The 16,161-nt window shown below is 49.5% G+C and overlaps 1 protein-coding gene across 18 annotated transcripts in view; it reads left to right on the forward strand.

Moving 5' to 3' along the window:
• The window catches only part of PTK2 (protein tyrosine kinase 2), a 188,561-nt gene that overhangs the window by 136,396 nt on the left and 36,004 nt on the right, over positions 1 to 16,161 (forward strand). For all 18 annotated transcript variants that reach the window (XM_019657844.1, XM_019657843.1, XM_019657827.1 and 15 more), the window contains 6 exons: positions 1,058 to 1,142; positions 2,259 to 2,359; positions 4,064 to 4,179; positions 4,989 to 5,089; positions 8,093 to 8,182; positions 10,553 to 10,757. In XM_019657844.1, the coding sequence (XP_019513389.1) occupies positions 1,058 to 1,142; positions 2,259 to 2,359; positions 4,064 to 4,179; positions 4,989 to 5,089; positions 8,093 to 8,182; positions 10,553 to 10,757 (698 nt within the window). The remainder of the gene's footprint in view (positions 1 to 1,057; positions 1,143 to 2,258; positions 2,360 to 4,063; positions 4,180 to 4,988; positions 5,090 to 8,092; positions 8,183 to 10,552; positions 10,758 to 16,161) is intronic.

The raw sequence follows: 16,161 nt of genomic DNA on the forward strand, positions 1-16,161 counted from the left end.
ATGTAGAGCCCGGAGGCGCCGTCCTGGGACCTCCGTCCCCTGGGGCAGTATCCTCTAGTCCCGTGGCTTTCAGCCCTGTCCATAAGGTGACACTTCACATTCCTTGTCCAGCCCAGAGCCTCCCCCTGAACTCCCGTCACACTCACCTGTGTGACATGGTGACCTCAACCGATCACTCCAGAGCTGAACGTCTCATCTTCCTCTTCCGTCTTCCCCTTTCTGTAGCCAAAAACCTGAACTCGACTTCTGTCACACTCGTGCCAGCATCTCAGCCCTTTCTCACCTCCGCTGCTCCCACACTTGTCCGAGCTGCCTCCTCTGTGTCTGCATCCTTCACCTCCCTGTAGCCCTTCCTCAGCACCACGGCCGAGCGCCTCCTCAGCTGCAGGTCAGCAGTGGCACACCTCGGCCCGCTCTCTGCGCCGGCCCGGCCCACTCAGCCCCGGCCCAGACCCCGCACCAGCCCGGCCCACTCAGCCCCGGCCCACTCCCGGCGCCGGCCCAGCCCACTCAGCCTCTTTCCAGACCCGACACCAGCCCAGTCCACTCAGTAAATGTGTCCTCCCGGTGGCCTAGAAGGCCCCAGGTGCCTGGCCCTGTGAGCTCACAGCCCTGCCCAGCGCCCTGACTCCACGGTGTGTCTCAGCCCCACCTTCTGATGGGCACCTCCTCGTGCCCACACCCACTGCAGAATGATTTGTTTCTGGTGTTCACTCGTGTTCCTCACCGGAACAGAAGCTGCAGTGTTAGAACGGGCTCGCCGCCTGTCACTCGCTGGTGAACCTCAGCGCCCAGAACAGCGCCTGTGACATGGCGGGGAGTAAACAGGCCAAACGAGCAGGTGCACAGCCTGCGACATCACACGCACGGCCGTTCGCAGCGGGGGGTTATGCAGAGTATCTTGTGTTCGCTCGCTCTGAAGATTTTATAGTTCTGGTCCTGTCTGGTCCAGAGTCCACATAGCTGCAGAACCAACTGCCTTTCACGAACGTGCCCACCAATTCTTATGGAAACCTTCTTTTTACACGTGTGTCGTTCTCTGATTTCCCTGACACAGGAGAATCCAGCTTTGGCGGTTGCCATTAAAACCTGTAAAAACTGTACTTCGGACAGTGTGAGAGAGAAATTCCTTCAAGAAGCCTGTAAGTTTCTAGAAATTTCTGTGGAACTCCATTTGATTTTCTGTGAAATCCAAAGTGAAGAAGAAAAATAATGTTTTGACTTTTATGAGACAACTACATTTATTATCTTGCATTACAAATTGATATCCTGGTTTGCAGAGGCCCATAGCTACACAGTTTTCCAGGCAAGGTATGATGTTTAGGGTATAAAGGCAGATTAGTTTACTGCCCCTTTGTTCTCCGATACCTCGTGCCATTAAACACCTTTGCACTGGAATTGGGCAGATACAGAAGTGGTCCCAGCCCAGATGCTGCCAGATTCCAGAGTTTGGAGGAGAGCAGGGCAGACGCAGTCCCTGCCCTGGTGGCACCTGCAGACGAGCGGGGCAGTGGGGTCTGTGACCAGTCCCTCTTCCTGCCACAGGCTCACCACCCTCGGGCCCTCGGGTCGTGCCTCCCACGATGCAGCTGCCTGGGGAGAGCCATGTCTGTTAGGCCCGCTCAGAGGGCCAGGACCTGTCCATCTGTCCGTACCCATCGGCTCCTTCCCACCTGCTCGCAAGCTGGGTGTCCTTCCTCCTTCCCATTGGCTTGTCCCTCCTCATCTGACCCCATAAAGTAGTCTCTCCCTAGAAGCTTTGTCACAGGGCCGTGTTCTTCCCTTCCGAAGTATTCGTAATGAAATATGCATGTAAAAATCATGATTGCCTCGCCCTCCCTCTAGACGCTGAGCTCCATGGGGGCCCGGACCTTGTCTGCTTTGCCCACTCCTCAGCCCCGCTGTCTGACACAGGGCTTCTCTGTAAGAGGCGCGTGGCAGACGGCTTATGTGGATGAGTCTCGTGTGCTTCGTTACTTGTACGTCGACTGACTGCCTTCTCCCCATGTCCGTGAATATTTATCACGTGACAGTCCGATAGATTAGGTCATAGAGGAAGCCGTAGCGTAAATTCATCAGTTACATCTAAGGACGTCCTTTATCCTGTGTCTCCGGCGTGAGGACGAGACAAAGCCTGGCTGGGTTCTGTCTCCACTAGTTTATGCCACTGAGCGTCTAGGCCAAGGAAACAGATGCCTTGGCCACCGTTCCCTGACACCCTGTCAAGAGAGTAATAACTGTGGACTGTTGTTCCCTAGTAACTATGCGTCAGTTTGACCACCCTCACATCGTGAAGCTGATCGGAGTCATCACGGAGAACCCCGTCTGGATCATCATGGAGCTGTGCACGCTGGGAGAGGTACTGCGAGCTCGGGCCTGGCCGCAGGGCGGGGCGGGCGGGCGGGCGGGGGCTGCTGGGCGCGTCACCTCTTGCCTAGTAACCACGGGGCTGCACTCTGCCTGGTGCCCTTTGTTTAAGAAAAGGAAGTGTGTGATGTACATATAGCCGTGTGGTTCGGGTCAGAGAGTACAGGTGTGACTTGATCATTGGGTTCCCAGGTAACCCCTAACTCAGTACCCGCACAGCCCCCTCAACCCCCACCCCACCCCAAACACGTTTTATCAGCACTGGAAGCAGCAGGCACCCAGGTGGGGTTTTTTCCGTCTGGTGCTGTTGCCTAAAAGAACTCACCCAGCGATTTCAAGATGAAAGAAACAGTGTTAATGGAGTTTGGGTCAATTAATGCTAAATTTAGGTAAATCTAATCAGTTGCTTGATCTTTTTGAGAATTCTCTTTGCTGTCGTTTAGACCGACTGGCATTAGTCACAGTTTCTTTTTAAAGCATGAGTAACCTATTGTGAACAGGTCTCCTTATTTGGCTTTCCCCAGAGTACAGAAACTCATAATCAGTGTATCACCATCACCTGGAAACGTGTCAGAAATGCACATTCTTGGGCCCTGCCCGGGCCTGCGGGATAGGCCCGGGACAGGGCAGGCGTGCGCCCCGCACCGGCCTCACCTGTGCTCTGCCCTGCAGCCCGTAGCTGACCTGCTTGGGGATAAGCAGTCGATTTCTCAGATGCCTACACTTTCTGGTCCTGAAACCTAGTAATTTAACCTTCTAAAACGTTATACACACGCCCCCTTTATAAAGGATACCGCAGTTTTGCTTTCACTGAGTACTGGGGTTACCCTCACCAGTTTGGGCCTCCCTCCCTCTGCCAGGGCCCTGCCTGATGGTCCCACTGCTCTACTGCCCCGCTTGCGGTAACAGCGTTGTCTGGATGAAGCATTTTAGGGCCCCTACATTCCTGCTTCCTCTGCTCTGCCTTTCCAGATAAAATGGAGCGCTTAGGTTTTTTTTTTAACGCGATGTTTCTGCTTTTGCTCTTGAAGAATTTGCTAATTCTTCTGGTTTAAAAAACTATGGCTAAATGTTTTTCCTTTATGTACTGATTTTGTAGAATTAGAGCTTTAAATTCCTCTGCCTTTCTTTGCTATGTTAGCGTTTAGTTGAACTAATTATAAGTGGTCATAGGGACTGCTAAGCCCAGTGTGATAAATACCCAGCACTGAGTGACCATTGAAGCTGTCTGCACCCAGGGCTGCGTGGCGGGGGGTGGGGGGGAGCTTTTTCTTGCCTCCCCTCCCTCTCGTCACCTTACCCTCAGGTCTTGGACATGGTGAGGCTTAGAGAGGGGCAAGCTGACCGTGTTTGTGTATCGGGCTTCTGGTCTTTTTGTTCTCTGACTGTTATTATTCAGCAATATTGTATACTATGCTTTTATTCATTCCCTGGAAGCATCTTTCTGTATTTTTTCATAAATTTGTCTACAGTTGTGAAGATTCCAATTTTACAATAGGATTTCAAATAAAGAATGGTTAACTGATTTCTGAACTAGTATGTTTCATTCATTGACGTTTTTTATCGGGAGAGCTGAAGCCGTTCTGATAAGAATGTGTTTGTAAATAAGCAGGTTACTGTTGAATGTAGCTCTTCTGCTGATTTCTGTCTGCATCACTGATTCTTTTTCCTTTTTATCTTGATCTCTGTCCCAAAGCTGAGGTCGTTTCTGCAAGTCAGGAAGTACAGTTTGGACCTGGCGTCGCTGATCCTGTATGCCTACCAGCTTAGTACAGCTCTCGCGTACCTGGAGAGCAAAAGATTTGTGCACAGGTGAGTCCAGGCTGCCTCCTGGAGACATGGGGGATGGGGGAGAGGTACTCGCTGTGTCCTGAGGCCCTCTGTACCCCTCGACTCAGTTGTACATGGTGCTGGAGTGACATGCCGTGCGTGCTAATATGTGCGTTTAAAGCGTTTTCCCCCACGGACTTTGAAACATCGTGCATCAGTTACTCCTTCCACAGATATGCTTGAAAGCCTGTCCGTGGCACTAGAGCAGTGAGCCTATGGTCCTAAACCAGATACTGTCCTGGGACTTCAGGACACCACAGTGTCACGAGTGGCGCCTGTGGGCATTGTTCAGAATGTCTTACTGTCCCCGGGCCTCTAGCTGGGACACAGGTGAAAGCCTGTAGGGGCTGTTTGCCCGGAATCGCGTCAGACTTTTGTTACCCAGCGTTAATGCAGACTGCATCAGCAAGAGCATTTACAGGTGTTCAGAAGAGACTTTTATTTTCTTTAATGTGGTCTCTTAGCACCGGCAGGGTGACAAACCACGGCTGTGTGTCACCATCGGTCAGTAATGCAGTTGGTAATATGGTTGTCTGGAAAGTAATGAGGTTTCATTATTTGATCATGTTTTGCCATCATTCAAAATTCTGATCGTCATCATATTAGTAAGTACATATCTACCAAAACAAATACATTTGCAGAAAAAAAATGAAAGTATCCTCTTTTTCAGTGTATAATCTCCCATTTGCATTGTACATAAGCTGTCTCTCAAAGGAAGTGTAGGTCTTTACATAATATAGATGAGTTTGTAGTTTGTGTTCAAATTCATTGTCCCCACTTCTTCCTTACAGGGACATTGCTGCTCGGAATGTCCTGGTGTCCTCCAATGACTGTGTGAAGTTAGGGGACTTTGGATTATCCCGGTATATGGAAGACAGCACTTACTACAAAGGTAAGAAGTCAGCGGTGAACAAGAAAGAGACTGAGGAAATTGAATGATTTTTATTTCTTAAGGTATGTTTTTAAGAAACATGCTCAGAGGGTTGTTGACAGAGGACTAAAACGAGCTCAATGCAGGAAGCTTAGCCTTTTCAACACACGGCTGCAGTGCCGGGCGGTCCATCTGCAGGCAGCAGAAAGCGGACCTTGGCCTAAACCTCGTTCCGCGGCAACTCAGGATGGGTCCTCGGCTCTTTACAGAACAGAAACTTATAGGAAAAACAAAAAAGTCTTTGGGATCTAGGGCTAGGCAAAGAGTCCTTAGATTTGATACCAAAAACACGATTCATAAACGGAAAATATTGATAGATTGGACTTCATTGAAATTAAAAATTTTTGTTCTGTGAAGACCTTTTTAAAAGGATGAAAAAACAAGCTGCAGAGCGGAGAAAGTATTTGCCAACCACATATCTACCCAACAAAGAACTAGTATCTAGAATATGGAAAGAACTCCTAAAACTCAAGAGTAAGAAGAGAAACAAACAAGACAGTTAGAAAATGGGCAAAAGATGTGAAGAGAGATTTTACTGAAGAGGATATAGAGATGGCAAGGAAGCGCATTCTCCCTCAGGGAGATGCAGACTACGGCCACTGACCTGTCATTGCACTCCCATCAGAATGGCTAAACTAAAAACTGGCGAGAACACCAAATGCTGGCCAACATGCAGAGAAACTAAATTACTCATAAATTGATGGTGAGACCGTAAAATGGTACAGCCACTCTGGTAAAGAGTTGTGCAGATTCTTAAAAAACTAAGCATGTAACTACCATACAACCCATCAATTCCACTCCTAGACATTTCTCTGGGAGAACTGGACGCTTGTGTTCACACAAAACCTGTATTTGAATGTTGGTTGCAGCTTATTTCTAACAGCCAAAAATTGGAATCAGCACAGGTGTCCTTCACCTGATAGACGTGAGACACCTCACAGCAGGTGGGGTTGGGTGTATGGGCTTGGAGAAAGCCAGCTGACTGAAATCTCCAGTCGATTAACTGCAGACACTTTGCTCCATTCGTTTTGGAACTGAAATCTAGCTCATGTGATTTTTCTTTAATTTTTCCAATCTCGGAACCAGATTGACTTGGTCCTTCAAATTACTGTTGTACACGTTTTTATTAATAAAATTTCATATTTCTAGTACTTCAGCTAAGGTTTGGCTTATAAGTCCATATCATGCTATATTAGTATGTATTCTAATTACTACCAGTTTACAAAGGCCAGTTTCTTTTCCAGGTTGCTTGACTTTCGCATTTTATACTACAGCTCATGACTGTTCTCTTTCCACATGCTTTCTATAAACTACAGCCTGAAACAGTTTTAAAAGCGATCCTTTGTTGTGTGAAAAGAAGATTCTCTGGTTGTTGATTCATTTTGGCTGTTCAGTCATTTAACGTAAAAACAACTGAGTCAGCTGTCCACTGTTTTAAAACACATTTCACATCCAGCTCACATCCTAACTGGTCCAAGTCCCAGAATTCCAATAAAGAGCTCCAACCAGTAGGAGTGGCCCAGGCTGACGTCACTTGGAATGGGCAGTGCACAGTTCACGCGTGTGCTGTCATTTGAGAAAGGTCAGTGAGCATGGACTTCATTAGGTTTCGGGCGAACTGCCCTAAAGGTTAGGGAGCCTTCAGTTCAGAGCACAGGTGGAGGAGTCAGACAGAGGGTCTGACCTCTTTGGCATAACGGTGCTGGAAGTTACGTGGAAACACGGAAACAAAATGAATGGAATTGTCTCCTGATGAAAGTCTTTGGAGGCACGTCCTGCTTAGAGAAGGAAGTCTGAAGTCTCAGCAGCTGGCAGAGCCCAGGTGCCCCTGCTCTGGGCCCTGTGGACTGGTCCTCCTCCCCCAGCCTTCTCTGACACGCCTCACGGTCATGGTTCCTCTCTACTTCAGGGGCACTTGGCACGTATCTTGTCGTAACCCGTGGCGTTTTTGAAGAGACTCTGTTCCTACCTCAGAATTAGAAGTCCATGAGGGAAGGTGCCCTGTCTGGGTGGTTCATCTTGTCACCAACAGTTGGAGGACAGTTTAGTGACGGTGTGAGTTGTCTCCCTTGTGACACAAAGGAAAGTGTTTAGGCCTCTAAAGAGGGACGATTCCAGGCTTCCCTGAAAAGAATCCTTTTGTATCCCATCGCCCCCTCCGCTCTTCACACATGGACACACAGTCAACGTCTTTATTTGTGGGTTGTGTGTTTGCACATTCGCCTGTTGGCTAATATTTGTAGCTCCCCAGATCAGCCCTCACGATGCTTTCGTAGTCATGTGAGGACATGCACGCAGCGGTGAAAAATGTCTGTTCCAGTTGGAGGATGGAGATGGAAGGGACTGTCAGCACAGTGCGAGCTCTCCAGCTCTGGACCAGTTGGAGTTTAAATCCCACCTCTGACACCTGTTAGTGGGGTGGCCTCGGGCAAGTCACTTAACACGTTTTCTAAAGAAATTAGAACCTACCAGGATCCATTGTCTTTAGGATTTAAGGTTAGGATCTATGTGAAGTAAGTAAGTGCACATATTTCCCTGCGTGTAGTGGTTCCAGGTTCAAGGTGACTGCGGAACGTAACCACACAAATGGGAATGGACCGTATGTCCTTAGCAGACCACTCTGTCCTGTAGGTGAGGACCCGGTTTGGGAAGCTGCGAAGCCTGCATAACAGCTGCAAGCTAATACCTCCAGTTAAAGGGGCTCTCTCTCACTTCCCTGCTCCTGGCCTCCCCCAGAGAGGACACCAGTACTTCATGTCCCTACTGCAGTGTGACCACTCATCCCCCCAAATGACCTCAGAGCATCACAGACAGGAAAAGTTAGTTCTCCCAAAGACACGGAAAGTCCAAGGGGTCAAATATCTGAAGCTTTTTATTTTGATACGAAAAACCTCAGCTAGCTATAGCTGTTACATTCTTCAGCAGATAACAAGGAAAATTTACTTTCTAAAATTAATTTTCTAGCTTCCAAAGGAAAATTGCCTATTAAATGGATGGCTCCAGAGTCAATCAATTTTCGACGTTTTACCTCAGCTAGTGATGTGTGGATGTTTGGTGAGTATTTGGAAGTTTTGTGTCTTTTTACTTTTCTTTCCTACGTTCTACAAAGCAAACAGAGCATTATTTCTTTCTGGAACATGGAGGTCGACTTGCCTTCCCTTAGCTGACCATCTCCTCCGTTAACCTTCCCCTTTGGTTCACTCGCAGACAGCCGTGGAGCACGTCGTGCGCCCGCTTCCCGGTGCGGCTTCTGTGCTTCGCTCACCTCTCTCCTCCCAGCTCGTCCCTTCTGTTGCCCTTTGCCATCTCGTCTTCCTTTGCCGTCTCACTCATTCCTTGTATGTGAGTGACTTGAGAAAGGTAACTTGCCCGTCTGGTTTTGGGATAGCCCCTCAAATCCACAGTGTCTGAGATCGCGCCTCGTCTCTCTGTTCTGGATCTGACCTCCTTTCTGGCTTGCCTCAAGCCTGAAGTCTGATCCTTCGTCTTTTGTAGCTTTTACTTCTTGGATGTCTGTTCTGTCCCCTCCGGCCTGCTCCAGGCCGTTCAGTGCCATCTCCTGCTGTGTGAGTCATCACAACCCCTCCCAGCTGGTGTAAAAGTGTGGCTCTCATCCGTTCCACGCTACTTCCTCCGCCTTCTTTATCCAGATTTAAAAATTACTCACCCTTTTAATATGGGTGATACTCCCACCCCACCCCCTTCCTGGCGAGACTCCTCCTGCCTGAGACACCTTATCCTTACAACCGCTCCTCCAGCTACCGTTCTGTCACCTTCAGGATCACCTGAAATGCCCCCTCCTCCATGAAGCCAGCTACAAAAACTCCCCTTCTCTGCATTTCCTGCCCTTTCTCTCTCATCGCGCTCACACATCAGTCTTGTGAATAGTCTTATGTGTGTACTTTCTCTGCTGCATTTTAAACTACTTCCGAGTACTGGTATGTATGTACTTTTCTTCTGTAAATAAGAGTAGCTTTATATACATGAAGTACCTGTTCTTGTTTTTCCATCTCTTTACTTGCTGTTGATTTGTATTAACTGTTTAGAGCCCTAATTGACACCAGGTACAGGAAGGAGCCCTTCTGTAGGTCAGGAAGTATTGTGACATGGTCAGAGAAGGCTCTGGAGCGGCGCGGCGGTGGCTTCAGATGCCAAGGCCTCGCCTGTGAGGCGTGTGGCCCGGAGAGAAGCCTGCTTATCCTCTCAAGGAAGGTCCCCATTTCAGAGATTCTAAGATGCCTGTTCTTTCACATTTTACCGTTTCCGGAACTGGGGTGCGTCGCCATCAGTGGCGTTTTATATTTGGTGTCAGCTGGGGGGCATGTTTTGTGGGGCTCCGTTGCCTGCCCCCATGAGGACTGTGTTTTGTTCATATCGCTGTTCCTTTCTTGTCTGAATAAGTGAAAAGAGCTCTTTGGTAAGAATAAAATAATTCTAAGAGGTACCAAAGGGTTGTATCATCATTTAGTCGACAGCATCCCCCCTTTGGTCATAAAATAACGGTGTGTCTTAGAACAGTGGCATCTTAGATTTGATAAAATACAGCATTTAAAGAAATATCAGGTGTGAGGATTAAGGTAACATACGTACCTTGAAAGGAGAGTGCCAGAGATATAGTACGGTCTCAAAAAATGATTCCTAGTGTTACTATTTCTATAATGTCATAATTTCTGGTGAGAAAAGCAGAGCTAAGGTGTTCTTTTTGCCGTGCGCTCTTTACTTTGAAACGATCGGCCTTTGGGCTGCTTTCGGGGCCTGCTTCGCGTGACTGTGAGACCAGGCCTGCCTCCGTGGAGGCACGTGCGTCCTCGGCGCTGAGGACAAATGGGTGACGCCGCAGCTCCTGTCCTCCCAGTGTGCCTCACTCACAGTCGGAAGTGGGGCCTGCCCACGAGAAGCGCATCGTGGAACTCACAGATGGGCCTAAAAGGAGGGGACCGTGGGGAAGAAAACAAAAGGGCATTAAATTAGAGAATTCGACACAAGCAAGATGCTGTGCTTGTACCCTAGGTCAGGACGAGCCAGCCCCCATCAGGGAACTCTTTGAAGGAACTGTGCATTCTGAACGTGTAAGACTTACGTTGGGGGTTCTCTGTGAGGCCTCAGGTCAGCTGCTGTGCTCAGAAGCGGGTGGACTGAAGAAGGGGGTCTCCAAAGTTCATTCAGCTTGTTTTGAACCTGCTCATTAGCCACAGGACGTGTCCCCATAGCTGCTGGGCCGTCTTCTAATACAGGAGTTTTAGAGAAATAACTCTCTTAGAAAAACTGGGTTTTGTTTTTTAATAATTTAATATTACTCACATTATATTAAGTTAGTATCACTGTTCTTAATCTGCATGAGTTAGGTGAACACTGCTTCCTTTGGCTGATTGCCCCAATGGGTGGATTCCTGCTGAGCTCTCTGTGCTGTTTCCCGCTTCCCAGGTGTGTGTATGTGGGAGATACTCATGCACGGCGTGAAGCCTTTTCAAGGAGTGAAGAACAATGATGTGATCGGAAGAATCGAGAATGGGGAAAGACTGCCAATGCCTCCAAATTGCCCTCCGACCCTCTACAGCCTTATGACGAAGTGCTGGGCCTACGACCCCAGCCGGCGGCCCCGGTTCACGGAGCTCAAAGCTCAGCTCAGGTAGGGGTGGGGGGAGAGGGCTGGGCTGGGCGGGCTGACACTGCTTCTTCCTGAAGCAACAGCACGGCAAGGCCTTCTTATCAGTGCGTCTAAGGCTCACCTATTGCTCAGGCAAACTTACTTTTTAAATTGATTTGCATTTATTTATACCTTGCTAGAGCCTTACGTGGATTCTATCTTAAAAATCTCAGTAAACTTCAGATTATGATGGACTCCCTCTCCCTGACTCTAACTGACTTCGCATGCGTGGCACCTGAGACCCATCGTGACGTAGCCTGTTGCCACTCGCCCCCCAGTCGTGTCACCCAGCAACTTCCGCTCACTGATACTTCGGCTCCGGCCATACCTGCCTCATTCTCCCAGCACAGCCACCGCCTTTGCATGCGCCGTTGTCTCAGAAATGCTCTTCCCCACCTTGACCCTGGTGAGCCCTATTCGGCCTTCAGAGCTCAGCTCAGATGTCACCTGTCAGGAAACTTCCCTGACCAACCTCACCCCCAAAGAGACGGCCACTGCTTCGGCACCTTCCCGTACTCCTGTTTTACTAGAGTTAAAACAGCCTCATTGCCCGTTCAGCTGCCATTTGGTGGCTCCTCTTCTGTGCCAGGCGTCTTAGACCCAGACCACCGGCGCTCGCGCGCCCTGGGGCGCACTGGGACTTCTGAGCGCTGAGCCCTCAGTGTCTGCACGGCCGCCCCCTGCCTGGCTGGCAGGGTTTCTCCTCTGCCTGTCTGTGTCCCAGCCGGACTGGAGCTCGTGACAGGCCCGCTGTGGCGCTCATGATCCTGCAGCCCTGGGGCAGAGCTTAGGACGGGCCCCTAACAAGTGCTCAGCAAGCATTTGTCAGACCGACTTGAATTAAAGCCTACATTGAGACTTCATAGTTTAATAAACAAGATACTTTCATAGGCGCTTAATTATACAATATAATCAGCCAACCAACGCCGTGGTGTAAGGCATGCTGGATCACCTGTTTTCGTATTTCACACTTCCCTGATTTTATGTGAGCTTGGTTTTTTATTTGCTATATTTTAGTCTTTTTTCATAAAAAATTACCAAATATCAGCGTCCAAAAGACCCTGAGCTCGTCTAGCCCAGCCTTACCCCCAGTGCTTGAACCCTGTCTAAACGTCCCTGGTCTCACCTTGTCTCAGGCAGCTCGGCCTGCCGGAAGGAATTCAGGAAGAATTAAGGCCAATGGGTAGAAACGTGAGAGAGTCATCCAGCCAGCAGCTGCTCGCTGAGTGCCTGCTCTGTTCTGAGCTGAGTTCTGCGGGTTCCACAGCTAACGCAGTCCTGCCCACGGAGGAGACGGGCTCAGCAGTTGCTCACAGGCTGGCTCCTCCCGTGGGGCCGCGGTCACCCACCCACCCTGGCCTGCTTTCCAGGGCCGCACAGAACAAGTCCGCTCTATTCGCCTGCTGGGTCTTCCGCGTCCTAGACAGCGTTCTTCAAGCTTAAAGCCTCACTGCTTAATTCTCATGCTTCTTACTTGTGTAGTCTCTCACTATCAGAGCTGGATTTTGAACCGGCTTAATTTCTTGTTTTGCTTGTAAATTCTTTTGTTCCTCCTTGGTCTTTCCTCTCAATTGGACAGATCTTGTCCTTGAGATGCCTGCCCTCCCTGATACCTGCCTCCCTGACACGCCCTTGCCTCTCAGCCCCTCTTCCCATCCTCCTGGGTCCTCGGACCTGGGCCTGTTTAACTCCGTCCTGCCCTCTTCTCATAAGTCCCACACCTGCAGGTTGCATTGCCGCTGGACCTCGTGTTTATCCTAAAGCAAAGCTGTTCCCGTCTCCTCTCGGCCAGCTCTCACCCTCAGCTCCTGTAGGTGACGGTGGTGCCTTTGCCTTCATCGGCACCCCGACCCCCAGCGGCTGAGCAGCTGGAGAGGCCTCAGACCCGCTCCCGCTCCCCGCCCTTCCTCCCTCCTCCGTCTGTGGAAGAATAGCAAGTCCCTGGCTCGTAACGCCTGTTGCAAGTTCCTGCTGCTCCGCGGTAGTGGAGGCTGCAGAGCAGTGCTGACACCCCTTCCATCATGGCCGACAGTGTCCAGTCCTCTGTCACCCCGTGGCCACACACCCGCCTCCTCCTCCACCTCTTAAAACCCTACCCGCCTTTCTCGGCTCCTTTCCCGTGCTGGCTCCTCCGTGACTTCCCAGCTGACTGGGCTCCGCCCGCAGCCCCCAGAACACTTGTCCTTGTCATGTGCCCCCGTGCTGCCGAGCTTGGCTGCACCCCGTGTGCCGTGGCCCAGACACTGAGCACCACGACAGCTGAGCCTGGTGCCGCTCACTGGGGCAGGATGGCTGACACACTTTTCCTGCCCTCGAGGAGCTCACAGTCTAGTATGTCCCCTCCCTACTAGACTGAAGCTCCTTGAGGACAGGGATCGTCATACTCACCTGGAGGGCCCAGGCAGCCCCCAATTCAGTGCCCAATCGATGTGTGAGCTAAGGCGAACGTTGTTAGGACTGTCCCTTAAGTTAGGGGAATTGACTCCACAGACTACCCAAGGGGAACTTAGAACTAAATAGAATTACATATATATCTATATATAGATATATAGATAGGTATATAGATAGATAGATAGATACACACACACACACAAATGTACCTGGACGATAATGGATGGGTATCTTCTTATGCACAGTTAGCACAGGTCATTGAGTATTAACTTATTCTGTACTGTTCTGCAGACAGAAATGGAGTTTAACTTGGCATTTTGAACACGTATAATATGGCTACCAAATAGGACAAAAAAATTTCGCTATAATATAATAGGTCGCTTGGTCACGTATGTGTAACAATGTATCACAGTAATGTATCACAGGTTCTTTTCCTGAGTTTTTCAAAGTTTTCATTATCTGAGATATTAACAAAGTAATAAATTTTGGATAGCCCTTACCTCAGGACAGTTAAAAATGTTTCCCAAATCCCATCCTTTTCCTGTACCTTAAAAGAAAATTTTGCAAATAGACTCAAATTACTGTGGGCTCCCATTCATCTTTGGGCCATCCATTGGGTTTTTACTCTATTATTGGTTGAGCAAAGTGGCTGTCAGGATGAATCTTGTTAGGCAGAGTATAAAGTACTTGGGTCATACTGTCATGTGTGACCTCAGGGACTCAGAGTCTCCTCCTTACGTCCTAGTTCCTTGTTCGTAGGTGTGAATTCACTGAGACGAGAATGAGGTTAAGCTGGAGGTCTATTAAAAGCATACAGTTCTTCACTAGGAGTATTTTACAGTGATTGACAGTGAAAACTCCTCTTAATGTCTGTACTCCAGCATTTTTGTCCTGTGTGACTGACGGGTTGTAAGAGTGCACGAAATAGTTTCTGAATGAAAAAGCCATTTAGTCCCTGGTGAATTCAGTTCTCTCTGGTTGATGCCATGCCCGGGGACGCTCGGTGAACAGCGTTCGTGTTGGCCCTTTGGGAGCTCATGTTCAGAGGTACTGTGTCCCAGGGGTCCCATGTGTGACGGGGGTGTCTGTGCCATTAGGAAAAAAGCGTGTCAGTTTAGGGAAACATGTTAACTTAATGTGTAGTTTCTTAAATCCTTTTCAGACAAATGAGGGCAATAGACAAAATTGTCAATTTAAAGTTTCATGCCATACTTTTTATATTTTTTTAACTTTTTACTGACATACAAATGTGGACGTACAAACATGCTAAGAAGTAAACAGCTCGTCCCATTTTCACACCTTGGGCATATCCATGTAACCAGCATCCGGAGCCAGAAAGTAGCCCCGCCAGCCGCCAGAAACCCACCAGTGCCTCTTTCCAACTACCATCCAGCCCCCGAGGGCGGCCACACACTGTAATTGAGCTACACGGCAAAGGTGTCACTCAGTACGCGCTTTCTCCGCGTGCAGTGTGAGGCGGTCCCTGTCATCCGGGGGCTTGTGCTTTGTTGCTGTCTCGTGTCCACTTGTGAACATGCCGTAGTTCACCCATTCCACTGCTGGTGGCAGTTTGGATCGCTGCTACAATGGGGCTTTGCAAAGTCCTGCTGTGTGAGCATATGTGCGAGAACTCCAGTTGGGTGTACACCCAGGAGTCCGCAGGTGTGCACGAGTCTCGCTTCAGTACATGGCGCCCGTTTTCCAAAGCGAATGTACCGATAGCTGCTCCAGCATGAACGAAAGCTCCAGCCGCCCCAGCCTAGTTCTGTTTTAACCTTCGGCAATCACTCCTTGTTTCTAAGCACTCACTTTTCACCCGTGAGGGTTAGGTCGAAGGATAGAAGTGCTGCGTAAACAGTTTACCTGAACTTCTCTCTGCTGAAGAACACCGGCCCAGAAAGGTCGGCGTGGTCCGTGTGCGAGTGGACCTCCTTCCCTGCGTGCAGTGGGGAGACCTTGGAGCCGGCGCCGTGTTGGCTGATAGCAGGTCTCCATCCCCTTCGTCAGCGTCACTGGTTGTGACGTTAGACCCCGGCGTTTGCTGAGGCTCTCAGGCCAGGCGTGGTGCCAGGGACCTGCGCACGTTATTTCATCTTAGTCCTCACAGTCCTTGGAGATGTAGGCGGTGTTTCATTATCAGTCTACAAACGAGGAGGCTGAGACTGAGGTCAGGCCGCCGATCGGAGGTCACACGGCTGGGCTTGCAGGCACATCCACCTGAGTGCAGGGCGAGCTCTCAGCTCTCGCGCTCTGCACCTTGATTTGAGACGTGGCTAGAAGTCATTAAGTTCTCCGTCTTATGAGCATAACTGGTGAGTAAAGCGTTACTATAGTTCAGTTAGAAGGGAAATAAATACTATTACAAGGAATTCCTTAGCGGTTTCCTAACGAAAGTTGCCAGAAAGGACTCTAGCTCCATCGACCTGTGCATAGAGGCCCTCGCCCCCGCCCAAGGTCCTTGAAGGGTGACGTGGTCTCTGCATGTTAGTTTCAAAATCTTTTGTACTTTGAACAAAAATCTTTGTTACATTTATTTTGTTGTCGCATCTTGAGTGTGTTGCATTTTGATGCTGTGACCCTCTGGGATCGCAGATTCAGTGGGGAGCAGCTTTGGAAGTTTCAGTGAGGCTGCGTCTCTCCAGGGGTAGCGAGGCCCGAGTCTGCAGGCACCTGCTGCGAGCTGGCCCTGTGTGCGTGACACAGAGCCTGTCCTTAGTGGGGGGCGGGGGGTGGGTGTTGGTTATTCTCACTTAACATGGTCATGGTGGCTGCAAACCGTATCATTACAAGCTGCCTCTGAGAGGGCTGTGCGATCAGGTTATGACTTAGCGTGGCTGCAGCCACAAACTTATTACTTCTTTGTTTCGTATTCCATCTCGATAGCATACCTAAGTGAAGTTGCAGAGCATCTCAGGACACAAACTACATTTCATTCTATCTGTGAGGGTGCCAGTTTAAGCCAGCAGCGCTTCAGAGAGAGAGAGAGAGAGAGAGA

The sequence above is a fragment of the Hipposideros armiger genome, unplaced genomic scaffold (genome assembly GCF_001890085.2).
Source record: "Hipposideros armiger isolate ML-2016 unplaced genomic scaffold, ASM189008v1 scaffold_280, whole genome shotgun sequence".
NCBI lineage: Eukaryota > Metazoa > Chordata > Mammalia > Chiroptera > Hipposideridae > Hipposideros > Hipposideros armiger.